This window comes from Gymnogyps californianus, chromosome 10, assembly GCF_018139145.2.
Source record: "Gymnogyps californianus isolate 813 chromosome 10, ASM1813914v2, whole genome shotgun sequence".
Lineage (NCBI taxonomy): Eukaryota > Metazoa > Chordata > Aves > Accipitriformes > Cathartidae > Gymnogyps > Gymnogyps californianus.
In genome coordinates this window covers 9,217,019-9,244,540 of record NC_059480.1, presented here as the reverse complement: position 1 = coordinate 9,244,540, position 27,522 = coordinate 9,217,019, and the positions used below count along the sequence as shown (strand labels likewise).

The 27,522-nt window shown below is 38.2% G+C and overlaps 1 protein-coding gene across 1 annotated transcript in view; it reads left to right on the top strand.

Moving 5' to 3' along the window:
• FARSB (phenylalanyl-tRNA synthetase subunit beta) overlaps nucleotides 1-27,522 on the top strand; it is a 41,659-nt gene that overhangs the window by 12,904 nt on the left and 1,233 nt on the right. Inside the window, exons 14-16 of the mRNA XM_050902410.1 lie at nucleotides 2,612-2,704; nucleotides 4,867-4,984; nucleotides 11,653-11,805. Coding sequence (XP_050758367.1) covers nucleotides 2,612-2,704; nucleotides 4,867-4,984; nucleotides 11,653-11,805 — 364 coding nt within the window. The remainder of the gene's footprint in view (nucleotides 1-2,611; nucleotides 2,705-4,866; nucleotides 4,985-11,652; nucleotides 11,806-27,522) is intronic.

The window sequence follows — 27,522 nt, the reverse complement described above, 5'->3', positions numbered from 1 at the left end:
AATCTGGAAAACAAACATAAAAATTTAGTACTTTCCGGTGGATATTACTACAGTTTAGAGATTACCCTGTTTCTGTTTGTCTTTTTTTAGTATTGTCACTTGCCCATGATTCCTTGCATTAGATACCAAGCTGATACATAGTTATTCAGTCAGCAAAGAGTTTATTTTAAGAATACCTATAAAAAAGTTATAATGCACACTAAGGGGACACAGATTCCTCTGTAAATTTCACCACAGGTGGGGTTTTTTTGCATGGCAGAACAAATAAAAATATAGTAATTGTTGTTACCACTGGTTGCAGGTATTATTCATGTTGTTACAGCCATGCCAGTAGTCTTTTGCCAAGAATTAGGACTCTGCAGCAGCATGTGCCACTCCAGTACCAAGAGCTGGCATAATTTCTAATACTGAAATTTTGCAGCAGGATTGTTTTGTTGAAATAAAATGTTCAGTAGGAAACACCATCTTTGTCATGGCCACTTGTTCATACCTCTTTGCCATAGTTAACTGGATCAGAGAACCTGATCTACTATTTTTAAAAAAAAAAAAATTTAAGTACACCCCCATGCCCTCCAAACATATATGGTAACTGTCCATACGTGGAGATTGGCATAGTCAGCTATTGAAAATACACTATACATTTTAGAAAATTCTTTCTGTTGCAAGATCTGCTCAAAGCCTGTGCCTTAAAGTGCAATTTGTGGACATTTTAGCATGTAGGGAGCTACCATCACATATTCTATTAAAACCTCTGTGGAATTTCTCAACCTTTTCCTGAACTTAAAACTTACTAGATGGCCAGAAGTATACATCCCCGAAAGTACACAACCTTTTAAGAGATAGTTATCTGATCACAGATTATTTTTTGATAACTTACTCAAAGATTTTAAGATACAGTGATGCAGACTCCTAAAACACTTCCACGCATTTGAAAAGTTAAGGTATTGCAACCAAAGTTGGTAATCCAAATGGATTGAATAAAATTTTAACACCTTCAGATTTCATGGAGCTTCAAAAGCAAAATTTGGACTAATTCTGAAGTCTGAAAAATATATTCCAGTTTTAATATTTTGTTATTAACTCATTTAAGTAACCAGGACAATAACTAGTATTACTTCCTGCATTGCTAGTATTTGACAAAGATATTCAGACTACCTGTGGTAGTACCATGTTGGGGAAGTAATATGTGTAACATGGTCAAGCTTTCATAGATTTTCCTTATTCATTAATAAATACAATTCAATTTTTTCAGCACTAAGTAATATGCTTAAAAACATTGAATATATTACATCACTACAACTGAGGACCTTTATGAACTGCAACAGCAGAATTTTGTAAGATCACGCAGTATATCATGTTATCACATTACGTATTTGTATTTCTGCTGTGGCATGAGGAAACCCACAGTCGGCTGTGTCACCAACACTTTATTAAAACACCAGTGTGAGGCCTATGACTATGACAAACATCATTTATGCTACAACATTCTGTAGCCCAGTGTTACATGACAAACACTGCTTATGTATTTGTGCATACAATCTGTTTCTTGGTTTGAGCCCCAGATTATACTTGTACACAATAACATTGCTTTCCGTGAGGAGCTCCAATTTAGCCAAAATGCATTTAGTTAAATCACAGTAACATACCATAGTTTAGATACACATCTGAAAACTGTTTAACACAGTTTTCTCCTCTTAAGGTCAGCATTCATTTAAGATTTTTTTTTTTTATTTTTATTCAATAATCCACTTTTTCAGATGGTGTCATCTGCTCATTTTCATCACATTTGGTCTATCAACACACTTTTCGGAGTGCTGCCAGTGCAAAGGGAACACCTCTGGGAGACTGCAGTATGCTAGCAAATCCTCAATTACATGCCTAGTCTGCTATTGGTTTCTTTAATACATTAATAAAGCTATAAATTCTGGAAATCTGTAGTGTGGATCTCATCAGTAGCATCTGTTGCTGTATGTGCACAGACATTGTCTGAGCCTGATAACGTGCATGTGTATTGCTTTACTGACCAGCTTAAAAATACACCTTGAGAATACAGGCTTTAAAAATACTCCAACTCAAAAAACCAACAACAACAACAATGAACTATGAGAATCCTGTGCAGCTATGAAAATTGAAGGCTTGGCCATATGACCTGTTTTTCATAGACAGTACTTTCCTTTCTGTAAGTAGCCCCCAAGGGATTGTTATCTTTGTGAGAAAGCTCGAATACCAGTCCCTTTACAAGTGCTATTTTCAGAATAAAATACTTTACCCACTGCAAGTCAGGGGGCAGAATCTGAGCCTCTGTGTTTAAAACAGATGACTGCAATCCATAACAGAAGCCTAAATAAACACTTGCCTTTTTTTTTTTTTTTAAACTAGCTTTATTTTGGTTAGTAATTAACATTTGTAGATAAACCAGTTTGCCTACTTAGTCTTAAGACTGGGGCTTAATTTTTATGATGAGCGGATGTTGCACGTGAGAGCATATGTTATGGGGCCTCAGAGCAAGTGCTACAATTGCATTGTTCATTCTTTGATATCAAATTTCATCATTGGCTTACTGTCTATTTTAACTATTTGACCTTGCTGGTTTTTTGTCTCTTCCTCTTAGTGTTCTCAAGAAGACATTGCAGATAAACTTGGCATGGATATTTCTGCAACAAAAGCAGTGCGCATAGCAAACCCCAAAACTGCAGAATTTCAGGTGAGATAATTCAGGTCAAATTTTGCGAGCAACATTGTCACAGATTCTGTATTTAAAGAGGAGGGAAAGGAACCAACAGGAAATAAAATTTATAAACTATAGAGCTACTTTTCCTGCATTAAAGAGGACATGCATGTTTATGTGCTAAATTTGGTAGCAGTCATCTTCTGTTACTCCTTCACTGAGAAATACCTTATTCGGTGTGAAATACTATTAGCTTTTCAATAATATAAAATACAATGCTCTGTGTGACAGCATGTGTCAAAATTGAGCTGTCTTATTACAGAAAATCCCAGATGATTGATCAACTCCCTCATTTAGAAAAGCCATTCAGTATAAATGGAACTACTAGACCTGGCAATCTCTAAACTTCCAGAGCTCTGGATAGGAAATGTTTTTTTAAAAATCATTAACCATTGTTACTCTTCCTTTTTTTTTTCCTTTTAAAGTCTCTATTGCTCTTTAAGTATTTTAATACCCATTTCTAGATCATTTGATCTTTGCTAGAGCAGAGAGTGAGAGCTCAAGTACAGTATTCTCAACAATTCTGAAAATACCTAAAAGTGTACCCATAGTTTTTTTATTTCTTTTAGAGAGTGTTTTTTTAAAAAGATGCTTTCTTTAGTTTACAGAGAAGGTAAATTTAGAGGCTTTTTTTGTTTCTAACCTAAGAAATACAAAGGTAAACACTCTTTAGAAAGGTTTAGAAAAGTTTCAGCAGTCCGTGGGTATTAATGTTTTGTGATTTGTGGGGTTTTTTTCCTCAAGATCTTCAGTAAGTCTGATTTCTCTGAGTGTCTAAAATACCTTTCTAGATCTTATCTGTAATACTAAAACAGTCTTCTGCTGCTCTGAGATTCAGGAACAGAATTTTTGGGTACCTTCATGTATTTTCTGTTCTATTTGGTACTAGCAATAACCAGTCATGCAGGACGCTGTTGTAACCTGTTTAGGCTATTATCACGTGTTCATATATATCATTTGGCATGGTGATTACAACTGAGCAATATAGAATGTACCACAAACAAACAGTACTGAGTGCGAACAAAAAGAGAAAAAGTGGCAGCCCCTCTAGCCAGGTACAATTTCAGATTCCTATTCTTCAAAGACTGCAGGTCTTTGCAGTAGCAATGCTGCTAAGCAGTTACATTATTGGCTGAATATTCCTTGTGGCAAAAATAGCCTCAATCTTTTAAAATCTGTAGGTCTCCCTGAAAATTGGGAAGGATTACTCTTTGTGATGCACTATAAACTTTCAGCTTTAGATGTTAACTGTGATGGGATTGTCAGAATAGCTTATTCCCCCATCCCCTGTCCTCTGCCAGCAAGACAAGGGCAGGATGGTGCCAGGGACCCTCTTCCAGCTGAGTGTGCAGCTGGAACTCTTCATTGGTTAGGAAAAGTAGGATAAACAGACAGAAATGCTGCGTGACCAATGATAAGAAGTAACTGTGGCTGAGCACATGGTAACTTTTTACCTGCAGTCAAGCAGCAAACAGTCACTCCCATCCCTTTTCCATTAGATTTACTGAATCAGACTCTTCCAGTTTGGGGGGGGAAGTGTACCTCTAAGGAAGTATTTGAATGGAGAACACAGGATATACGTGTGAATGTATCTGTAAGAACAGTAATATGATTACCTCTTGCTGGGTTCTTCACATACATTTTCTATGTATTTCAGGTTGTCCACAACTGGAATCTGAATATATCTGTTTCTGTTACTTAGGTTCTGCCTATATCATTGATTGATATCAGGAGGTATCAAGATAATATTTCAGATAGCACTTAATATTGCCAAAACAACACTTAGTATTTGCCTTTTGCATAAGTGAGATTAAATTTATGGGAATTTTTTTGCACTTCTTTCTGTATTGTTTGGTTTTCTACCCTGCGCTGCAGCTCAAGCATCTGTGAAATGATACCTATTCTTAAGCTCACATATATGCTCTTTCAGAAAATGCAGTATAAAGAACATGCAGTGAATGTACATTTTGAAGTTTAATAATTCTAAAGCAAACATGCTTAAATGTAAGAGATAAGTGCAGTATTTGCACCTGACTACTTTCAACCTCCTGTTACAAATGAGCAAAACAAAAAATTAAGAAAACGAACGAGCTCTTTTGGAAGGTATTTCACTTGCAGCATCCATGTTTGTCCTGCAGGTGGCACGTACAACCCTCCTTCCTGGGCTACTGAAAACTATTGCTGCTAACCGAAAGATGCCCTTGCCTCTCAAACTCTTTGAGATTTCTGACATTGTAGTTAAAGATCCTAATACAGGTAAGAGAAGGTTCCTCAAAATCTTTGATAATGGAAATATGTTTACATACCAAATGGTAATAGTAAGTAAATCTGTATTTCTTCAAAAATGTAATAGTCATTACGTACTACATTGGGTTTTTTAATTTATGTGCACAGCACAAGAGTTAAGAGATTGGCATAACAGGCTAGATTTTAGAGTGGCTAGAGATATGGTTCCATTTTAAATGCTCTCTCAAAAGTGCAGGTAGGTACATTGCAAATATTTTTAGGCATCTACATATCCCTTAAAATCTGTCAAGAATACTGCAAGACTGCAAGGATAAATGCAAGACGATTTTGCACCAAAAAAGAACCTGCTCTAAATTGCTTATGTTGATGTACCCATTTGTACTTGCTCTTAATCTAGTGCTCCTTTGTATTCTTATCAGGGAAGTAAATCATGAGAGAAAACTACCTGCTGGTAATGTTTTCAAGTGGCACAAACCTTGGAAAGTCATAAATATCAAAGGCATGCTGCTACTACAGTACTAGAGCCTGCTTAAACTGCTGCCGTCTCAAAGATGTGCAGTGCTGTGCCAACTGAAAAGCAGTACGTCTCAAGCCTGGGAATAGCAGGTTGTATTTGCAGACAGATTCCATTCTGGAGAGCTGTAATTCAGAGGAAAATTTTGGGGTCAGTGTGTCTCGACATGAATCCCTTTTCCATCTTTCCATGATCTTTAAACAAGATTGCTTGTACTGGTTCTCCAAAGTTATCTTCTGGAAGACTGACAACCAATGTGAAGAATTAGATTGGTAGCACAGATATAGGGTAAAGAATGGAGCAAGTCTGTATATAAAAATGTATAAATAAATAAGAAGCTCGACAGTATAAAATTTTCCATCATCTATAAAAAGATTTTCCTTATCTTTCCACTTCATCTAACTATGCTAAGAAAGCGTGGCTGCCTTTGAATTGTTCTGTAACCTTAATTGTTTTACGTGAAACAGCCAAAGCAGCTAGTTCACTTCTCAAAAGCTTCAGTGAAATCATTCCTGTGTTTTGGGGCCTCTTTGCACTGATTTCACTGTACAGGATCAACATTTCAAATTATCTTTTTTATCTGGAAAAATGTATCAAAGTAAAATGAACTGTAAAAATGGATTTTTAAATGTTAAAAATTTGTCTAAAATTTACTGATTCATTTCTTTTTATTTGGTATATTGGGGAAAAGGAGTGCACAACGTACAATTTTTGGGAGGAAGTGCATGTACACTGAGTTACAACTCTGAATGAAGTTTTGCCTCTCAGTGAAAAAGGCTGACATTACTTTAAGTTCAGCAGCAGAAATGGTTCTGTTGTTTCATTATCTGGTTTCAGATTTTAGTGGTTGTGTTTAAGGTATCTGGGATCTGCAAAACAAAGGTTTATATAAGGCATAAACAAAATGGCAAGTAAATTGCTTTGGTGATGAATTTAATTTGTAGATTACTTTTTTTTTTAAAATAAAAAAAAAAGCCTTGCCAAGCAAAATAATCAGTTTTAGCAAACCATGTAGACTTTTTTTTATTAAATACAGACAGTTTGGTGGTGCAGCTCATTCCTTGTTGGGCATGCAGTTAGCTAGAATGCAAAAAACATGGTACAGATGGCAGCATAGCGTTAGCATTCTTCAGAACCAAGAGGCTATTTATCTTGGACTAAGGAATGTGTTTATTCTGGCTTTATAAAATTTGCAAGTTAAATTGTTACTTTTACTTTGTGTGTGTTAACTGTAGCTCTTGAAAGCTTTCATTTATGTGAATGGCTGCTTAACAGTTTTATGAAGACTGATTTTGTAGTGTACTTCACTTTGATGGGAATCATTGCAACAGATGAAAGATAAAGACTTCTGAGGCAGCAGCTTTGCACCCTATGCTCTTGGGCAGCCCTCTCATGGGTTGAGCACTTGCACACTGTGAACAGTATCTGAAATTGTTTTTAATGTTGTATTTAGGGTAACTACTATCTTTCCCAAATTTACTTCCAAAATTAAACTTGCCTAATAAACAGTTTGAAAGGGGAGGGGACAAAAATAACTGATAACTCTGCAAACACTGAAAAATGTTGGGTTGTCCTCTCACATATGGAATGAGATTTCCTGCAGAACGCTTATGTCATCAGACTAACTAATTTAATTTTATTATTTCATGATTTTGGCATGCAGAATTTCCAATTAATAATTTAAAAAGTATGGGTCAAAAGAGTACTGACATTAACTGTATTTGAAATGGCATCTTGTAGTCATTCATGTGTGAATGAACCTAGCTCTTTTAAACACACTGTTTTTTAATAAAATACCTTCTTACACAGAACTCATGCTTACCAAGGTGAACTGAACATATTTGTCTTCAGACATATCTGGCAGAAAGGTTTGACATACTAAATTAGCAAAACGCGTGCCAGATTTAATATAACTAAATGGAACCAAATCTGAGCAGAAATATTTCTTCTCAAGGCAGGAGGAAATGTGCTGATTTTGAATACGTTACACAGCATTTGTGTGGTTAACTTGTAACACTAGATAGTCACTTCTGGTAGGATAGTTACACTAGTTCAGCATATAAATCATGACTTTACACCACCAGTCCTAACAGAGAATACCCTTTCTCTCCCTTACCACAACGAAAGAAATCAATCCATTAGAAAATCACCTCTGACCAGTGATCTTGGAGAATCTGGCAAGCTTATGGTAGCATACATTTAGCACAATTTACATCATTTGTGAGTACAGCTGCTACCATATTTTGAAGCATTTTTCCAAACTGTCTGGAAGTGTTAGTTATATGCAGAAAATAGTTCGGGATTTTTGTGAGGCTAAAAGACAAGTTTAAATGAGCAGGTGCCCCGTTTCAGATCACCAAGTCATTTTTCTGAAGTATCTCTAATTTGGAAGGGGGCAGCGTACAACACTGCTTTATCTTCCTCTGCACTCTTTTGGCTCACATATTGCTAACCAGCTGCCCATCGTTTGGATTGTTTTTCAGCAGCATCCCCAGGAAGTGCTTTGAAGTCTCAGAAATATCCATATATATATATATATAATTTAGGTTGACATACTTGGCAGGCTCATTTAAAAAATAGAACTGTTTCATGGCATGACACAAGAGATCTCTTAAGTGAGTTATAAAGAACTGAAGCATTTCTAACATCCGCCAGCTTTTGCCTACAGTTTCTAATACTTTCTTTTTTTCTTCCTATTGCCTGTAGTGAATGAACTTCTTGTGTTGTAATATAACTCTGTAAAGGAGTAAGTTTTACAACACAGCTTTTTTGAATGCTTGAAAATGCATCCTTTCCTTTACCAAGGATTTCTACAGTGGAAAACATGAGGTATAAAAATTGTTGTGTATGTTTATTTCTGATGCTTTAGTTAAGAATAGTGATCTGAAGATGCCATTGGCTATCTGAATAATAACGAAATTAAAATTCAGATAGTTGTCACAAATTCTGCTAGCATAGTGACTCACAGAAAAAAAGGAAATGATTCTACTGAATGTCTAGCGCAAAGAACATGCTGTCTTAGGGAAGGGAAAAACATTTTCTTCTTTTCTGTTGCCCAATGAAAATAAGTTATCCACCATTCATGACTATTACTGATTGGTATCTTAGTAGAGCTGGGAAACAGAGATACATGCAATGGGACTGAACAGCCAGCGTGCTCAGACCAGAAATCAGATGTTGCGTTTATTGATATTTTCTCTGTAGCCTTTACTTTTCTGTGTTGCCATTTTCACTTCAGGATTGGATTCTCCAGCATTATTTAACACTGCAAATTATTATAATGACAGGAAAAAGATCCTGAGTGACAAAATGCAGACTTACTGCCACAGTAAGTTCAGCTTTCAGTGACTGATGAGAGAACTTGCAGCTGTATTGCCAAGTTGCTGCCCTAGAAGTTTTGAATGACTTTTGGCTCAAAAAGGCTGTGCTTTCATCTTTTGTGTAGGCTCTTGCTCCTGTATTTTGCAGTCCTTTTTAATCTTTGTATTTCTAGTCACTTGGTAAATGTTTTCCTGTGTAGTTTTTGACAGATTTTTTGTTACTAAATGGTTAGTTGGAGCAAATAAACAAGATGTAAATTTAATTTAAAAATAATCTCTAATTTCTTATGTGGTCTATATTAACAGTTCAGGGAACACTCAATGAGTGCTAAAGTTTCTGCTTGTATTTAAGCTCACTGAACATCAGGCACAGAGATTGGCTATGGCAGGTCAGACCAAAGGCTTGTTTAGCCCAATAACCTGTCTGTAACACTAGCTAAAAGAGGTTGTCAAGGGAAAAGCACGAGAGCAGGTACACAGATATAATACTTCCAGAGTGCTCCCCTGTTCTCCGGCCACGAGTAGCTCAGGGACTTCCCAACTCAAACGTGGGTCTTTGTCTGTAGTAAGAGGCAATAGATTTATCTCCTATGAACTTCCTCTGCCTCCTCAGAGCCATGTAAACTTCTAGCATCCACAAAATCCTGTGGGGAAGAAGTTTCACTACTTAACTCTATGCTGCCTGAAGAATCCACTCCTTTTCTTGTTTTGAGCTTGGCTCCTGTTGATTTTGATGTCACTTATTTCTTGTATCGAATGTAGCAGCAAACAATTGATGCCTGTAGAAAAGACCTGTCTCGAGGTCTGAGGCGCTCAGTTCTGATACTTATGTCCAGAACTATGTGGAAGTACAGTTCAGACCATAGGTGCAGCTGTAATTCCCCTGAAGTCACTAACTGTACAGGATCTTTAACCACACTTTTTCTATGAGCAGTATGCAGTGCAGTGCCTTTTCTTCCTGGGAATACTAAGTCCAGCTGAGGTGTTTCATGACCAGAGGTCCTAACATGCTCAGTGTGAACACAAGTTGACTGTGTAAAGAACATAATTCACCTTGGCATATACCAGATTTCATGTGTCTTTCTTCTGGGTAATTTCTGGAAAGAAATATGAAAGCCCTAGGCATGCAGCTATGTCACATGGTGCTGCCCTACCTTAACTTGCAGACCAGACAGACTTGCTCTTTGTACTCATTCATTCTTCATTCCTTCACTACTGAAGAAGTTCTTATTCCCTCTTTCCCCTCAAACATTACAAGTATTTATAGATCAGAAGGATTTTGGGTTTGGTTTTTTTTAAAGGGAGTGCAATTGCTGTCAGTAAATACATTTCCTCCCTATAGCTCATCACCATTAAGTGGAAGAGAAAGATGAGAATGTCCTTCTGGACATAAGCAACCAGGAGACTACAGAAGCCAGAGGACTCTCTAGAAAAGGAAGAAATCTGTGCATGAAAATCTGGCTGTAACTTGTTGCACTATACGTCAATATTACGAAGCAGTGCAGTACAGAAGGAGATCAGCTGATGACTCACAGTCCATGCTATATGCATGTAAGCTGTCCTTTTGACTAGCTCTAGTCTGATTATGTGTGCTGAATGCCCTTCAGTGGTTGAAGCTATTCAGGTGCCCTTCTGGAAGACCTGTCCTGACTGAATTGCAGCTGAAAGGAGTCTGGTTTATATGCCGCAGGGTTGCTTTACAGTGTGAACAGAAGCACAGTAAGTGGGGATGATCAGGAGATTTCCTTCAGAAGTGCAGGTCTGGTCCAAACTGAAATGCAATGTATATACTTAAGATGCTTTCAAAGCATATGAATGTCCAGAAGAGGAGTCACATAAAGAGTCCTTCTCTAGTTTCAGCAAACTTTACCCTTGTATATGCCAACCTTGCTGAACACATGCTTGCACTTTAACCTTGAGAAAGTAAAGACCTGAAGGCAGTAAACGAGTTCACTACATTAATCAGTATTTTGAATTTCACTGCTACGAATTGGCAGCTGTGACAATAGACTGCTACTCTATTCCCAGATTGTTCCTCTCAAAAAGTGAAAATGTTGAAACCCACAATAAGTAAAGCTTCAAAGCAGGCCACAGTAGTCCTAGAGAGTGTATATTGCAATGGTGTAGCCAAAACGTATTTTGATGAAATTAATAATGTAAGGAAACTTACAGCAGGGAGAAGGCAGGGTTTTGACTTAAGGAGCTGTCCAGAGCAGGAGACACTCGTGTCACAGTCTTGAGTTTGTGCAATGTAGCAAGTTTTTCATAGTCACTTGGTTGCGGGGATGTCCAAGATGATCATGAAAAGCATCAGTTGTGATTTGCAAATCTATGTAAATTTAGATCTTTTCATAGATCACCATGCTAATGCTATTACTCATTTCAAGTTGTGGGCTAGTTGTTTTGTATTGGTAGTTATTCTGCAGCTGAGTTCTATAAATATTTAGCTTTCCCACCAGCATCACAAGTTTCTTGATACTTAGTGAGTATTTGCATTTTGGCTGTATTTGGCTCTGTTTTTAATTTCTTTAACACTTAACTGTATGCTTGGTACCTGTCACTGCGTAGAAGATACTTGTATGTAACAACCCTGTTTCCTGCCCGAGGCATAGGATACTTTAAATCTTTCTTCACATTCTGACTGTGAAAGTCCAGTGGGTTAAAGAAATCCCATCATTTCCTCAGATTATATGACAGGTGTGTCAGAGAAGCCATTTTACGTACTTATTTCTCCTTTCGGCCACAAGTGCCTCACAGTACAGCAGAAGAAAACTGATGCAAAAGGCAAGGTTGAAAGCGTGATAACGTTTCCCAGATAACATAATTGTTTCCTTCTTCTTCAGATGTAGGTGCAAGAAACTACAGGCATTTCTGTGCAGTTTATTACAACAAGAGCCCAGGGTTTGAGATTATCCATGGTTTGCTGGACAGGGTCATGCAGCTTCTTGAAGTACCACCAAATGAAAAGAATGGTTACACGATCAAGGCAACTGAAGGTAAGGAAGACAGAGCTGAGGTTGTTCTGGAGCTCAAATGTTCCCCTACAGTCTGAGGTGAATTTTTGGTTGTGCTCAACAGTAGGCACTAAGGATTAATATTAATTTTATATGCTATCATACTGCAGTATGATGAAATGATAATGAAAACACATTAACTGCATTCACTGATTGTAAAATGGGATTGCTGTTGTTCTGTGAGTTATTCTGAGTAGTTTTATATAAATTGCGAGTTAACAGCTTTTTAAGGAGACTTACAGTAAAGCGTATGCCATGAGCTTCATGGACCGTTTATAATTAATTAATCTGCTGATTGCAAGGGTAGGTAGGAATTCACTGAATTGATGAATATGCCAGATACCCACTGTATTCTCTTTGGCTAACAGTGCCTGGAAAAGACTTCTTCTTACACCTGATCTTTTAGTTTATAGCTTTATCTATAGCTTTTACTCATAGGTACCTTTTATTTATATATTCATATGAAGATATATGCCTTACATATCTTTTATTCAAAGACTTGCTGTCTTTGAGACTGAACCTGCTGCTTAGACAAGTAGTTGTATAACAGCCCTCTTCCTTCTCCACACAGGGTGAGCTGCACATGAATTAAAAATAACATCCTTAAGTGCAAAATCTCCTCTGTGTATGTGCATACGCATGTAAGAGAGAAAGCAAGCAGGCTGACCCCATTACTTCATTGAGAGAGCATAGGTTGATGCAAGAGAGCAAGCATCAGCAACTAATCTATTCTGCTACCTAAAATAAGTGTCGTAAATACTGCATAGAAAAGCAAGGCTGCAGGGATAGCAGCTATGATTCTACTTGTACGTCGTGCATTGGTGTTCAGAGATATGAGACACTGACTCAAATTGACTCAGCTTGAAGAAGTGCCTCCATTCTGCACTGGAACAAGTGGCAGTAACAGAGAGTCCCTGACAGCCTGTCTGAGCTTGCCTATTCATAGAACTTTAATGAAAAATTGTTAGATGTCTCCCTGTTTTGCAATGTGCTGCCAAGATGCCAAACATAACACTTCAACTAAGTGGTCTCCTAGCACTTTAGTGCACATTTGTGTCATATATATTGACACTTTTTTCTTCTCCTGTTTTTTGACAAAGTACTATTTTGCTCAGTATTATTTAGGCAGACTTTCAAAGGGTTTATTACAATATTGTTAATAGGATTCCCAGGTTGACCAGAGAAATCTTTAAACAATTGTACTTCTTGTTCTAATTCTACCAAGCACAGAACAGGTAATAGCAAAGCTTCTTATTTGGAAGGGGGGGGGGGTTAGAAGAGCCTCTGGGAGTTGGGTACTCAGCTGTCATTGAAGTCAAACCAAACTGTTAGATTCCTTTTCAAACTCTTCCATAGCTCATTTTTTAATAGACATATCAAGAGTTTGCTTTAGTACTGAAAATATTTGCAAGTGTTTTATATTCTGTGCTGTAGCATTTCAGTGATGTATGGCTGGCTTCAAGAAACTGGAAAAAAAGACCTCAAAAAATAATCCTAACACAGTGAAGAAGTTATTTCTAGATACTAGTGCTGTTTAGTATTCCTGATGCTGTGGGATTTGTAATGCCCACTCAAAATCCCTGCATTCCCATGACATTACTCCACAATGCATTTAGTGTAAAGGATGGATTATGCCTTGTCATATGCAATATATTACGAGCAGTTTGTGGCTTTTGGGTATAGACAAAAAAAAAGTGCCTACTACTTCCTGTTTCACCAGTGCTTCAGAAACTCTCCTGGGACGGCACGTAGGTTCCTTGCAGTTCTCCTGACATTGGAATTTAACCTTGGTAACAATGCAGATGGCTGATACTCTAGTGCCATAGTGAATGCAGTGTCACTGCACCAACTTACTTAAAAGACCTTCACTGCAGAGATGGTTGGAAGTCGAAGTAGTTTGGGGGATTTTGTTTGGGTTTTTTTGTTGTTTTGGGGCTTTTTTAAACTTGATTTGCAATCTGTCAATTAAGCATATGTGAGAGAGAAAATGTCAGCAGATGATGGAGTAAGGTCAATTGCTGAGTGAAAAAAAAAAAGATACCCTGTAACATGTTAAGAGACTGCAGGATACTGAAATAATTCAGAAGAACAGTGCAAGTTACTCCAGAGGTTTTAAACCAGGACATTACACCTGGCATGGATTTTTAGATGCATCTTTATGGAGCACGCTTTTTTATTGCCTGTGCCAAATTAAAGTTTGTACAGTAAGAAATGGGTTTATCCTATGACTCTGATTTAGAAATATCCTAGATAAGTTTTGCTTAAGATCACATACAGAAAAAGTGAGACTAGTAAGCAACACAGGGTAAAGGTAGGGTTTTAGTCCAGTCGTTTTTATTCCTTATGTAACTGATTAAAATAGTTCCAGTGATTACTGGAAAACAATACAGGGAAAAAATGTTGTTTTAAATGAGCAGCAAAGAATAGATAGAGATGTATTGGGCACATACTTGCCTCTTTTCCAAAGTCACTTTGAAAAATGAAATGCCTGTACTATAGTCAGGTTTGGTCCATATGTGCAAATCATGGTTATTTAAGCTCCTTCTGTTCTACCAACACCTAAGTGCCCTGTGATTTGACCTTAAGGTCAGAGCCTTTTTGCCTTTGTAGCAACACCTGTGAAAAAATTACAGATGCTAGAAAATATGGGTGAAATTGTGATGTTCCCCTGGCCTTTGCACTATGCTTTGGTGTAATCTGAGCTAGGTAATAAATGGAGAAGAGCTGTTCAGAGCCGCCTTAAGGAAGAGGGTTTTGAGTGACCGAATTCAAGGATTTCAACATACATTTGGCACTCAATGCTTTTCAGTTTCTTAAAGTTACTAATGGAACCATTTTTTTTTCTTATTACCACTAAATTTACAAAGTTACAAAGTTTTAAAGGCAGAACTCTGAAATGCTACCCATTGTTTTAAAATGCACATACTGCATTTAAATGCACTTTTTGATACATTAGTGAATCCTACAATTACTGGCCTAGAAAAGCATTTTGGGTTTTTTTTTATTTTATAGCATAGGCATAATCAAACATAGATTGAGAAGAGTACAATTATTGCAGCAATCCTCAAATTTATATGTGCTCCATAATAAAAATTTTTGCATAAAACTTCAAATTTTAGCCAGTTCCATACCATTAATAAAATGTAAAGATCAGTATGGATGTGTATGATTAGGAAGTGAGCAAAATAAAATCAAACTTTTTAAACAATAAAAATATGGGTAGAAAGAGCCAACAAATTTGGTCATATATTGTCAGGTAATTTAATAAAATTACTTATTTTTTAGTTCACTTCTGTTGGTTTCAGTTCCCTTGAATTGAAAACTAGAGGCATTCTGATAATTATATTGGAAGGAATTCTTAATTTCAAGTTTTAATCTCTGCAGGAATGGGTATGTTTTCTGCAACATTTTGGTCATCTTGTGCTTCTGGATGACCATCTGAGACAACTATTTTCTTCTAGAAATCAGGACCATGATCACAGGAGGTGATGTTAATCATGGGATTTGGGTCCATGGTAAAGTCTTACTTAGGCTAAAAAGAATAAAAAAGGGCTTAGTAAATACTGATAGTGCATTCTATATTGCAGTCTTCAAAGGAGTGGTGTGAAGTGTAAGGTATAATTATCCTCACTCGCATTGTAACATTTAGAATGGCTGTCCCTTGTTTAAGGAAAGAAACCCTAGTGTTGCAGTACCTTCTGAGAGTCTCTGTACTTTGCAAATGGAAGTTAATTGGGCACAAACTGTTTGAAAAGGGAAAATAATATGCATATTATGAAAATGAAGCAATTTGACAGGTTCACAGAAAATGTTAATGGTAAATCTGTGCATTGATACTACTTCACTGTCTGTCCCACTACCTTCCATGACAAAAATTGGTATTTGATGAAATTGCATTCATTTATGTGAAAACAAACAATCCCTGAATAGTGTCAGCTTGTGATATGAACTACTTTTTTGTACATTATTGATTCTTGTGAATTTCAGCTAACTCTTGGATCTAATTTTTTTTACGTAAATGTTCCTGCCATTCATTCTTTTAGGGTGATCAACAGCTTAGTAAAGCTGGGAAGTCAGCCCGTTTGTGTTCAACATAAATGTGTACTTAATAAACGCATACTAAGTTTTGCTTCCTTCAGTAATTGACAGTTGTCTTTCAAAAAAAAAAAAAAAGAGAAATTGCACTCTTCTTTTTACTGCCCTTATTTAATTACATGAAAGGTGTGGTAAAGTGTAGAAAATTTTAATTCCACAGTAAATCATAGTAATAGCTTCTCATTTAGCAAGGTTTAGCTGTGAAATTAGAAGTGTAATAGTTACCTCCATAACTAAGAACATCAATAAAAATTTGCTTTTATAATAATAATTATACAACAGACAGCTTTAAAAGAAGATTTAGACTATGAACCTCAATTCACAAGACAAGAGGAGAGAAGTCTGGGACTAATTCTGAGTTACATGTATAGAATTGAACTCCAGCATTATCTCTGGTGATCAGTTTAAACTGGGAGACTGTAGTATACACAGATGTTTAGTACCCATGTTGAACTTGGCATTATTAATACCTGTTTTATTTTAAGGAACTATAGCTTGATTGCTCTTAATGGCAATCCTGGCCTTTCAGTTGCCTGTCTTGGCAGCCATTGCATTGTTCATAAACGTCAGTAATTGTGTATTTACTCATAGATGACTGAAGGAAACATGCCAATTTTACTATGAAGCCTCCAGATATCATTTGTGATGTACTAGAAAATATCAGTCAATTCTTAATCCATTTAATTAGCATTCAAAAATAGATACTTTATAGGTGCTATTGCATCCTTGTGATTGTATTTATAGTCTTTCAAATTACAAGTTTGGTAGATAATCAGATTTGTTTGACAACATCTGTTTTCAATAAAAACATATCAACTGGTAATTGACTGTATTCAAGTCCTCTGAATTTCACATTTGCCAATTCCCAAATAATTTTTTTCTCAGCCAGGATCAATCTAGATCATCCACCTTGGAATACTGACACCACGTTAACATTTTTCTAGTACTACAGAATTCCCAGTATTGTTGCTATAAGTTAACAGCAGCAGGCAGGATATTTGCTTTGAGAATTGCACCATAATGCTGGTGCCTAAGACTCCTAGCATCTCAGAAACATCCTAGTCCTGGTAGACGTAGCCAAACATATTCTTCATTTTTTCAGTGGACTGGAAGACACCTTATTATATTCAAGAATATCTTTTTTTCCCCCAGATGAAAAGAAATATTTATTAAAAACTTCTACATTTCTGCCTCACATGAGAAGTTCAACCAGTCTTGTTAGCAGATGAAAGTATTCTACCTATAATTTGTTTCCAATATTCTTAAAAATCTTTTTAATGCTGTCTTTATTGCTGCCAGTCATTAATCTTTCCTAATGTATTCCATTTCCCTGATGAATTTTCATAAAATTGATTAATCAAGTGGCTGAAGTGCAATTTATTTCTCATTTTTGTCTGTAAGTAGCTTTTCTGATTTTTGACCACTTTCACTTCAGCACTAAATATGGATAGTGTTTTAGCCAAAAGCGTTCTCAGTTTTTGTTGTGAAACTAGTACTACTCGTTTATCAAATAAATTGTTCTTGAAGATCTCCCGATCTTCCACTCCTATTTGTCTGTTTAGTTACACCCCCCCCGCCATAGTCAGCTTCATGAATTAACAACACGAAGAGGTTGGTCCTTACCAGTTTTTTAAGTCTGACTGATTTTAGTACTTTTAAATGTATTACCCCAATTCTGCAAGGGGTTTCAGGAGTTCCAGCACTGATCATTACAGTGGCTTAATTACAAGGCATCTTGTAAAATTGGATGTTTGTCACTAGTTCTTGTGGCTTTTCCAGTGTTGGCCGCTACTTTGAGACCTAATGAATTTCTAATTAATTTCTCATGCTTTTCTCTTGAGCAATTTTTCCTGCAGCATCAAGGGAGCTTAGTTACATGAAGAACTACAGTTCTAACAACTCAAAATTAAATTATCTAATAAAGTGGGTGTGGCTGCTCAGTTAATGTCCCTTTAATTTTCTATTACCTCTGCTCTATTCCCTTCCTGTAAATGCAGGACTTCAGACTTACAGGAACTAAATCTCTACAAACTTAGGCAACGTTTATTTCCGTCTCATCAAGTATCTTCCCACACTAGTGTTGATGCCTCAAATTTGGTTGTAACTGGATTAACACCCAAGAAGGTACCTGGCAAAGATGTCAGCCAGGAGAGTTGTTTATATTATTTAATTAGCCAAAGTGGGAGTCTACAGTGTTTGGATTTTCTCCAGATAAACCTGATTTATCAAAATTTGACAGCACGCTGTACCACTGGACATCTCAGAGGTGTCTTGCTGTTGCAAGTGATGCAGTTAGGCCAAGCAACAAAAACCTTGGGGTGTTTTGTGGCAAAACCCATAGTTTGGTTCTGGAAATAAGTCTCATTTCATTAGCTTTGCGTTATACAATTGATTTTTATTATGAAAAAAGAGGCTATCAGAAGTGAGTTTGAGGAGGGCTTTTTCCAATCCTGTGGTCATTTCAGCTCCTCTTCTGAAAGTTTTTGATTGTTCTGTCCCGATACCCTTCGGGTATAGTCTGTTTGCACAACCCTTATCCCCAAAAAAGGTGTATCGATTAAAGGAAAAGTACATTATTTTAGCACAGTGTGGGATAGTAAAAGGTGTGACAGGCTTAGACTTGTCTTTTAAACTTTCATCACCAAATCACGTTTGACACACTTTTTCCCCTACATATGAAATAAAAGTTGAATAAGAGAACAAAGAAAATATTTGTTTCTCAAATTCAGAAGGTTGTTTCAGAAGAGAAACTCCTTTGAATTGACTCATTTGGAAGTATGTTTCCTGTAGTATAATAGTAGGAGGAAAAATGATGACTGCAAAAATATTCTGGGGAGCGGTGTCAAGTCAACTTGTAAAGAGACACAAGCTATCTTCTCTTCTCTTCCTCTTTTTGCAAGTACTAACTAAGAAAGATTACAATGTTTTTCTTCCCATTGCATTTTATTCTGACAGACTAGGGATGCTCCAAGAAGTAGTAGCATTTCTCCTGACAGACTTTTCATTTTCTACCAGTTTTTGTCAACTCCCAGAACCATCTGAATCATTGGCATTTGTGTTCCTGAGCTCAAGGTGTTAATTTCTTCTCCCTGACATGAAGTCTTTGCTCTTCTGCTGTTCCTTTACTGGGGAGGCCTCTTCAGAGTTTAATTCTCTCCGCCGCTCCCCGCCCCCAGAGGCGACTATCTTTTTTAATCATACATCATAAGAAGTCTAACAGATAAAAATCTTCCTTGCATCAAGAGTTTTAAACGTCTGGCACAGCTTACATTATATAATACAGAATTAGGTCATTTCCATTTTTTCTGTTTATCTCCTTATGTTTTGAAATAGAAAATTATTTCTTAAACTATATTTTCAATGTTGCAAAGCCTTCTCTAGAAAAGAAATTATTCATTCAAGCCAGCAGCAGAAATAGCAGCAAATTGCACATCTCCTTTCTCGGTGAACGGGGGCAGTGATCTAAGCGGTGAGGGTCAGGGTGCAGGTCTGGTTGCACCACTTTCTCTGGTGAAGTGCTACACTTGACCAGTGCCACAGCTTCATCCTTTGATTCCGTTTCCACCTCCTGCACAGCCTGCTATGGCTAGAGGCCAACTAAGTGTCTGTATGCTTTCATTTTCACTACAATATTAATGCTAGCAATTGTGATCATGTTGAATCTATAGCTCATAGTTAAGCAGTTCTCTGATCTGGTTTAATTTTTGAACTGCGATATGGAGGTAGGGGGGCAGTGCTTCAAATTTAATCTTACATACATTTTCTAACATTTATGCATGCAATAAAATTTTAAACACCAATTTGCAAGATATGGGCTCAAACTTTTAGATCAACGTGAAAGCAGGATCTAAGATTAGTATTTCTGTTGCTCATGGTGGAGGAATTGACTTTACCTTTGCTTGTGGTGTACGTATTAGAAAACAGTGAATAAGTACAGCAATGCTGAGCTAGTGCAGACGCAACCCAGTACATGTGCTGGGCACAGACCCTCCTTGTTTGGCTCCAGAAGCAGAACAGCCATTTTTGTTGTAGACCCAGTATTGCTTCTGCTCCTGGGCTGGCTCACACTCAGCCAGTTCAAGCATTTCTGTTCCTAGTGGTGCAGCCATGTGCTTCAGCCACAAGGCGTTGGTTTGCAACAGAAATCTTAGTTGCTAAAACTAAGCGATTAACAGTTCCAGTGACTGCTGAGATTCATCGTTTAACTATGTATTATTCCATGCTAGTTTGTCAAGTCATTTTCTGAAAGGCATGAAATGTGGTAGCTGTGAAAGCATAACATCAGGTGGCTGTTATTTATCTCAGCAAGTAATGTCAAGTCATTGGGAGGGGAGGACAGCTTGGTCTAGGATATGAAGTGAATAAACAACATGCAAACAAAACAGGACATACTTAAGTAGACTTGCAGACTGACTTAGTGCCAATTCTTGTTATTCTGCAATGGTTGTATGAAAGCAGAGCCTAAAAGCTAAAATCTGCTGCCTTACTGTGCATACATAGAATATGTTATACCTCCTACCATAAAGGACATGGTTTATTGTTTCTGACAGATTCTGATGTTTGCAAGGATGAATTATTCCTTTAGATATTTAAAGGGGGATAAAAAGTCATGGAACAGAAAGAAATTAAGTTTTTTAATATTCAAAGCTTTGTGTTCTCTAACTCAAGTGAAATAGCAAGACATCTTAAAAAAAAAGCTTTATTTGGGATTAGGAATTCTCTGTTTTTATAATTAGTGTGACACAATATCAGCTTAGGTTTGTGACTTTTAGACAGGACGAAGTATAACATTTCAGATAAATCTGGATAAATCAGATAACTGGCCTAAAAGCAAAGATTAGCTATGTAATGGTAACTCTACAGTGCAGCTAAACTCCAGTGTAGAATTGCTGTTTCCCACAACTGCCACACAAATGCAAATTTATTGAGCTTTATCCACAAAATCTGATTTCTAGAAAAATACATGGAATTTGATAGATTTCTTTCTAGGTTTCGTACTTAAATAATGTGCACAGAAAAACTTAAGCGGTCACCCTGGTACTCCAGTACTGAATACGTGAAATCCTGTTACCCAGATCAGTGACCCAAAATGTCTGCTTTCCTTAGCCTCAGCATCCACCCAAATATTACCTTCCATTAGGAAAGGCAGGAACACAGTGATTTTACCCAAATAATCTGAAGTGTCTGATACTACTGTAATCCCGAGAATAACACAGGCAAATAAAGAGGAGCTCCAAACCTGTTACATTCTTGAACCACTTCCTGACATCCAGCAACACCAAACATCCTCTGTTAAAGCTCCTGGGGCATACTACAGCAAGACTGAAAAACAAATCTAGCCTAAAAGTCTGTATTGGTCTCTGTTCTCAAGGCAAATGAAGGAAAGAGATTGCTAGCTTCCCCAGTTCATCACTGCAACACACTTTAACATGACTAACAAGAGTTGACTCTGGACCCAAGCAGTACTATGATTATTTCCACACTGCTTACAGTAAGCTTGTATTTGTAAAACAGTATCATTGATCTCCAAGTAGTCTTAAATATAGTCAAAATACAGAATAGCATATATTCAGTTGTAGAGTTGTATATGAGGGTTCTTATAAGATAGAAGAATTAGTTTTTCCTCACACCCTCCCTGAGATACAAGTTAATAAAAATGCAGCCATTGACTTAGTTGTAACACAAGAAGATGATTAATTGACTGACCACTGCAAATTTGTGGATGATTCTCCATATTCCCTAGCCTCATTGTCTGCACAAGGACTCTTATATTCAGTTCTGGTTTTGGATATCCAGTGTACCAGTCCACATAAATAACTGATTGTCCCTTTACCCTCTTCTGCTATGCCCTGTATGTGGAGGCTTTTGAAAAAACATAGGAAGAAATCAGAATGAAAGATGTCGTTTAGACAGAGGCCATATTTGTTCATATTGTACAGATATTTCTTCTGTCATCTTTTCAAGTATTAATTATTTTCTTCGGGGAGGTAGGGAATAAATCTAAGGCACTTAAATTTGGTTGTACTGATTTGAGTTTCCTGACGTGTCATTACAGTTAGGTGTGATCTGGGGAGTGGAAGTTGTTCTGGCATGGCTTTAGTCAGGAGTTACAAACCAGGAAACTAAAGTTAATAAATATCCCACTGATCCCAAAGTATGGTTTTTCTGGGCATGAGAGTATATGGGGGAAGAACTGCTGACAATGTGCAACTTAAAAGAGCAATTGGTCTCTCAGTATGTTCCAGAAATCATGCAAGATTTGAGATGTCTGTGATTTTAAAGATGAGCTGAAGGTAAATCATCCCATGACAAGATATGATTTTGAGGTTGCTGTTGCTTTGCATAATGTTCTGGGAGCCTGACTGCACCGCATACATGGTAGTTACCTTTTAAGATACTGCCTGGTCTGATAGCATCCTGTGACTTTGCATTTAGCGTATCTGCCAAAAGAAGGAATTAGTCAAAAATGTGAAGAACCTGATCCTAAAAAGAAAAACAATGTCTAGCCTCACAAAACTAAATTCCATCCAGTGTAGCACAGGTAAAATACTTCACCACGTGAGTCAGGATGAGGTAGTGAAAGGGCAGCTGGAGTGACTAAGGGGATGGAGAATTAAGATGAAAGACTTCAGAGGCCAGATGAGCTCTGCTGTATTACCTTCTTAAGCTTCAGCTTCCGATGTTCCTTCAAATTATAGGAACAAACGAGTGGGTTTGAAGGCTTAGTGCAACTGTAGGCCTATAATACTACTTTAATCTATTTCTTTTTGAAAAGGAGGGAGAGTAAGATAAAGAAAAGAAACTGTGCAAGGTGTTTGACAACAAAGAGTGCAGGGAACTCAGAGCTCTTTGAGGGTCAATTAGCCAGAAAATGTGCTAAAGACTACATACTCTATTGGATTATTGGCCAAAGAATTACCCCAAAGCAATCAAAGTGGCCCTGTTGCCTGAATACAGAGAGGCAATTACAGATTTTGAGGACATGCTATAGAAGCTTTAATTAAAGGTATTATTTCTACATCACTGAACACTGGAAATGAAATTCTTACTTGCAGCCACGAGAAGTAGCTTTTGTCTTTTGCTTGCGTGTAGTATGTCAGCATAAGACATGGCTGGCTTTGGCATCTCTTCTTTAGGAACGCATATTGTATTTCACCCCACCCCTTCTCGTAACTACCAATTATAACGTTGACATATTAAGAGGTGGGTTTCCATTGCTAGACCTTCTGGCTTCCTCTGGCATTGTATAGGTCTCTATCAGCAAGGACAATATGATCTCTGAGCAGATTTCACAGTGAAGTTTATGAAGTACTATTTGTGTGCAGAGCAGAAAGAATTAACTGTATCCAGAGTGATAAATCTGTTATCCTTAAAATGGATGGCATAGTAAACTACAATTTTTAAATGAATTTTGGCTCTCAAGGTACTTGATGGTACAGCCAACCAGACCTACAAGAACAGCCTTTCAATATAACTGCACCGGCAGCAAACACAGTCCCTTCCTAGCACACCTACTGATAATGGTGCCTCCAGGTGTGCTTTGGTGACTGCTTGACTAGTGAAAGCTTTCTTCAGGAAGACCATGCTCTTCACAACCATACCGTTCTGGATGATATTACATACACAGATAGGACAAACTCTGTTGTCAGCTTTGAACTCCTGCTCAAAAGCTGCAGGTTACAGCTACTAACTTTTCTGGGAAGGCACCCTTTGGACTCCTTTTGGCGTCAAGACTTTATTGAAGCTTAAGAGCACTCGGCTTCAGCTTATGGTGTGATTTATTCAAACAAGATAATAGTGCATGCATTTTTTGCTGATTCCCCATACGTGCAAGTAGCATAAGCACATGTCTTTTCGTACAGCCTTAACTCTCACTCTACAGTTTTATACTTTATTTCAAGAGTTGACATGATAGTCCAGTCCATAACGCAAGCTTTGCTAGAAATCAAAACCACTATTGCCATTTACTTGATAATACAAGAAACATGCAAATCAGGGAAAAAAAATCCTTACCTTTGTTTCCTGGTTGTTTTGACGAATCCTCTGGTTTGCTGTCCTGCTCTGTGGGTTGCTCAGATCCTCCTGCAACCCACAGCTTGTCCTCAGCACAGTAAGGTTCCTCTAGCTCAGGTCTCCTTTTCTAGTTGTGCTTGGTCCCTCAGTCAAAGCACTCCCCCCGGCTGCAAAATGCTCGTTTCTGTTTTCCCCCCTTTCTGCTCAGATTTTTCATGTTTCTTCTGAGTTTTTTCTTTCTTTATATGTTTCCCTTTCAATGTCTGAACTTTTTGATACGAAATTTACATTTGCTCCAAATTCTGGTGCCCTGGCAGACATACATGGACCAACAACACCCAGTCTCAGGTGGGAGCCAACTTCCTTCCCTTACCACGTGTGTGGTCAAAGAGAGAGTCCCTAAGATGAGGAAGACCTTAGATCCCCCATCTGTGGGATGCAGTCTGGAGGCCCTTTTGGCAGGCAGGCATATACTTCGCAGCATTCTGTAGTGCGGCCAATTATCATAATAATAGTTTCATTATTAACCAGAGTTCATAAACTCTCTGTAAACCTATTCCTCAGCTCATGTTTCTTTGGTGCAAGAGGCAAGTGTTAGCTGGACAGATGGGGACCCTAAAGCTTTTAACAGGTTCTTTCATTTTTATTTCCTTATTGTCTGATCTCTTCCAGTCACAGAATTATACCCTGCAAGCGCCATGTCTGCAAAGCACCGGGCACACTAGTCACTGCACTGTGAAGTAACCAACGTTTCAGGGTTAGCTTAACTAGAAATGGAGAGGTGATTTGAAGGTCCTGCTTCCTGCACTTTGGGGAGCTAAATGCTCCCCCTGATATTAATTATATATTTACCTCTTCACTGCAAGGAAGCGCAAAGTAAAATAACAACATGGTCCAGCATCGGTTGCTGCATTTGAGACGGAAAATGTGACTCAATGCCTAACCCATAGCCTGGAGCAGCATATTCAGAGGCACACTGAACGTATGGTTTCATGGTAAAGGCTTCAGCCAAATCAGCAGCTTGTCCCGCTCTCCTCCCCTCTCCAGGTGGAGAGCCACCACCTCCCTTTTGGCGGTGGTGATTCACCGATCCAGTTCACTTGTGTTCTGAAGCTGTGCTGTAAGCTCATGGTAAGAAGGGTTAAATTTTGTCGGTGTTAAGATTCTAGCTAACATAACTCTTCACTTTATGCCATAATCATTAAGCCATTTCATAGTTTCCAATATAATGTCATGAATTGCCATCAGATTTCAAAATTTGTCACAAATGCATATTACTTAGTTAAATGCAAGGGGAATTCTACTGAAATTAACCTAGGGAAGGTCAGTAGTGGTGGATGTGAGGGTCGGGTAAGGCTTCAAGTCCCCGTGCTGCCTGTCCGCCTTCTGCCTAACTTCTGACTGGGAGAGTGACAACTGGTGATGCCCGGATAGCAGAGCATTTCTTGTACTTGAAAACATAAAATTGTTTCACACAATGGGAAGCGGCACAGATCTTGGAAACTGCCTTTGATAGATTGACTGAGTGCAGTATTATTTTAGACCCCATCCAGATGTCTACAACAAGTTTAAAACCAGTTAAGTCTCATGATATAATTGGGTCTAGATGTGCAAGAAGATAAAGTAACTTTCCCAAGACTACACACAAGGCAGCTCAGAAGAACAGACAAGTCAGACTCACAGCTTTTTAACTAACCGTATTGTCAAAGCTCTTTTTTCCTATAATTTTTTAGTGGGGTACCATGCCAACATTATTAACTTCTGCTTGGTTCTTGCTCTTGTGCCAGTTTAAGCTTACAGTCAAGTTTCTAAAAGAATGTCACTGTGTGCTGCTGACATCCTTGGTACAATACCAGCTTTATTCACAAATAGGAAAGCCTTTACCACTAACTACAAGGGTACTTTATTTTTAGGTTATGTTTTCACCCACAGTCTGCAGAGTGATCTGTATGTGTGGCATTTGTTTCTTTTCTAAATTTGTTTTGTCAAGTTTTATTTTAACACTTGTTCTGAATAGTGCAGCTTGGCAGTGGCAAGTGTCTGTTTGGCTAGAGTCACGTGCCAGTAACATCCAGGGGCTAGATAATTCCACTTTTGTACGTCCAGTGTAAGTAGTTGGTTTGCACTCGTAGCTAAGACTGGAACTGGATGCTTTAAAAGATACTGGTTCTGAATATTTTTTAAAACAGCCTTTAGGTAATGTTACTGTGATCATTTACTACTGCCATCAGATTTCACAAGGCAGCCAAAACTGAAGTACACATTTACGTTAATTTGCACTTGCAGCAAGTTGGACAAGAAAAAGACCTAATTGCTGTTGTTATTCTTGTAGCTGCAAGTTATGACTACAAACCTCATAGGAGACACTTCTTAAATGAACTGATTCCATTGGGGAGCTAACCAAGAATATATCTCTGGGCTTGACCACTAGTGGTCAGTGTCATGAAAATGTTCCTGAGATTTGAGGTTAATTTGGCCCTTTATTGCCTTTTTTAAATAGCTCCTTGTAAACGCAGTAAAATGTCGTGGGCTGATCCTGAACCTTAAATAGCATTTGGAGCAACCAGAGAGTAAGTTGCCATTAGGAAATTCTTGCGATCCTTTTGCAGGTTGCAGAGGATGCTGAAGGGCTGAGTGCCGTGTCAGTGGCAGGCAGGGAGCAGGACTGGAAGCAGCGCCGCAGCTGTTGTCTTCATACTAGCACAGAAGCAAGTAGAGCAGGGATGTTTCTCACCCGCACTGATGCAACCTCACGCATACCCCATAACCGGCTCTTCTTGTAGCAGATGCTTTGTTGGATTTTAGCCTATTGTGATAAAGATGCAGAACGAGGGGTGAGGGCAGGGAAGCTGACTGGTCCCCGACGCTGGCCCTGCCGACTTGTTTAACTTCTGAGTGGAAATCCAGTAAAGAGCCGTTCCCTCTCTGCCAGGGCAGTAGCATTAAAAACATGGCGGAGGCAGCTTTCTACAGGAGGATCTGTAGGATTCAGCGGCCTTGTTTCATCCTCTCCCCTTTCCTCGTTTGAGTTCACAGCATTGTCTGCAGCACTACTCACTGGAGGTCCTGCACACTATGCCTTGCTTCCACACACTTGTTGTGAAAGAGGTGGCTTCAGAAGGAGCAGCTTGCTGGTTTGGCTTGGTTTTGTCTTTTGAAGGGCTATCAGGTCAAAATGCCACTCACCTCAGGACAGAGACACAAAGAACATAGCTGCTACAGACAAGCTTGAACGTTGTGGTTTAACCCCAGCCAGCAACTAAGCACCACACAGCCCCTCGCTCACTCTTCCCCCCTTGGTGGGATGGGGGAGAGAATCAGAAGGGTAAAAGTGAGAAAACTCGTGGGCTGAGATAAAGACAGTTTAATAGGTAAAGCAAAAGCCGTGCATGCAAGCAAAGCAAAACAAGGCATTCATTCACCGCTTCCCGTCGGCAGGCAGGTGTTCAGCCATCTCCAGGAAAGCAGGGCTCCATCACGCGTAACGGTTACTTGGGAAGACAAACGCCATCACTCCGAACGTCCCCCCCTTCCTTCCTCTTCCCCCAGCTTTATATGCTGAGCATGACGTCCTGTGGTCTGGAATATCCC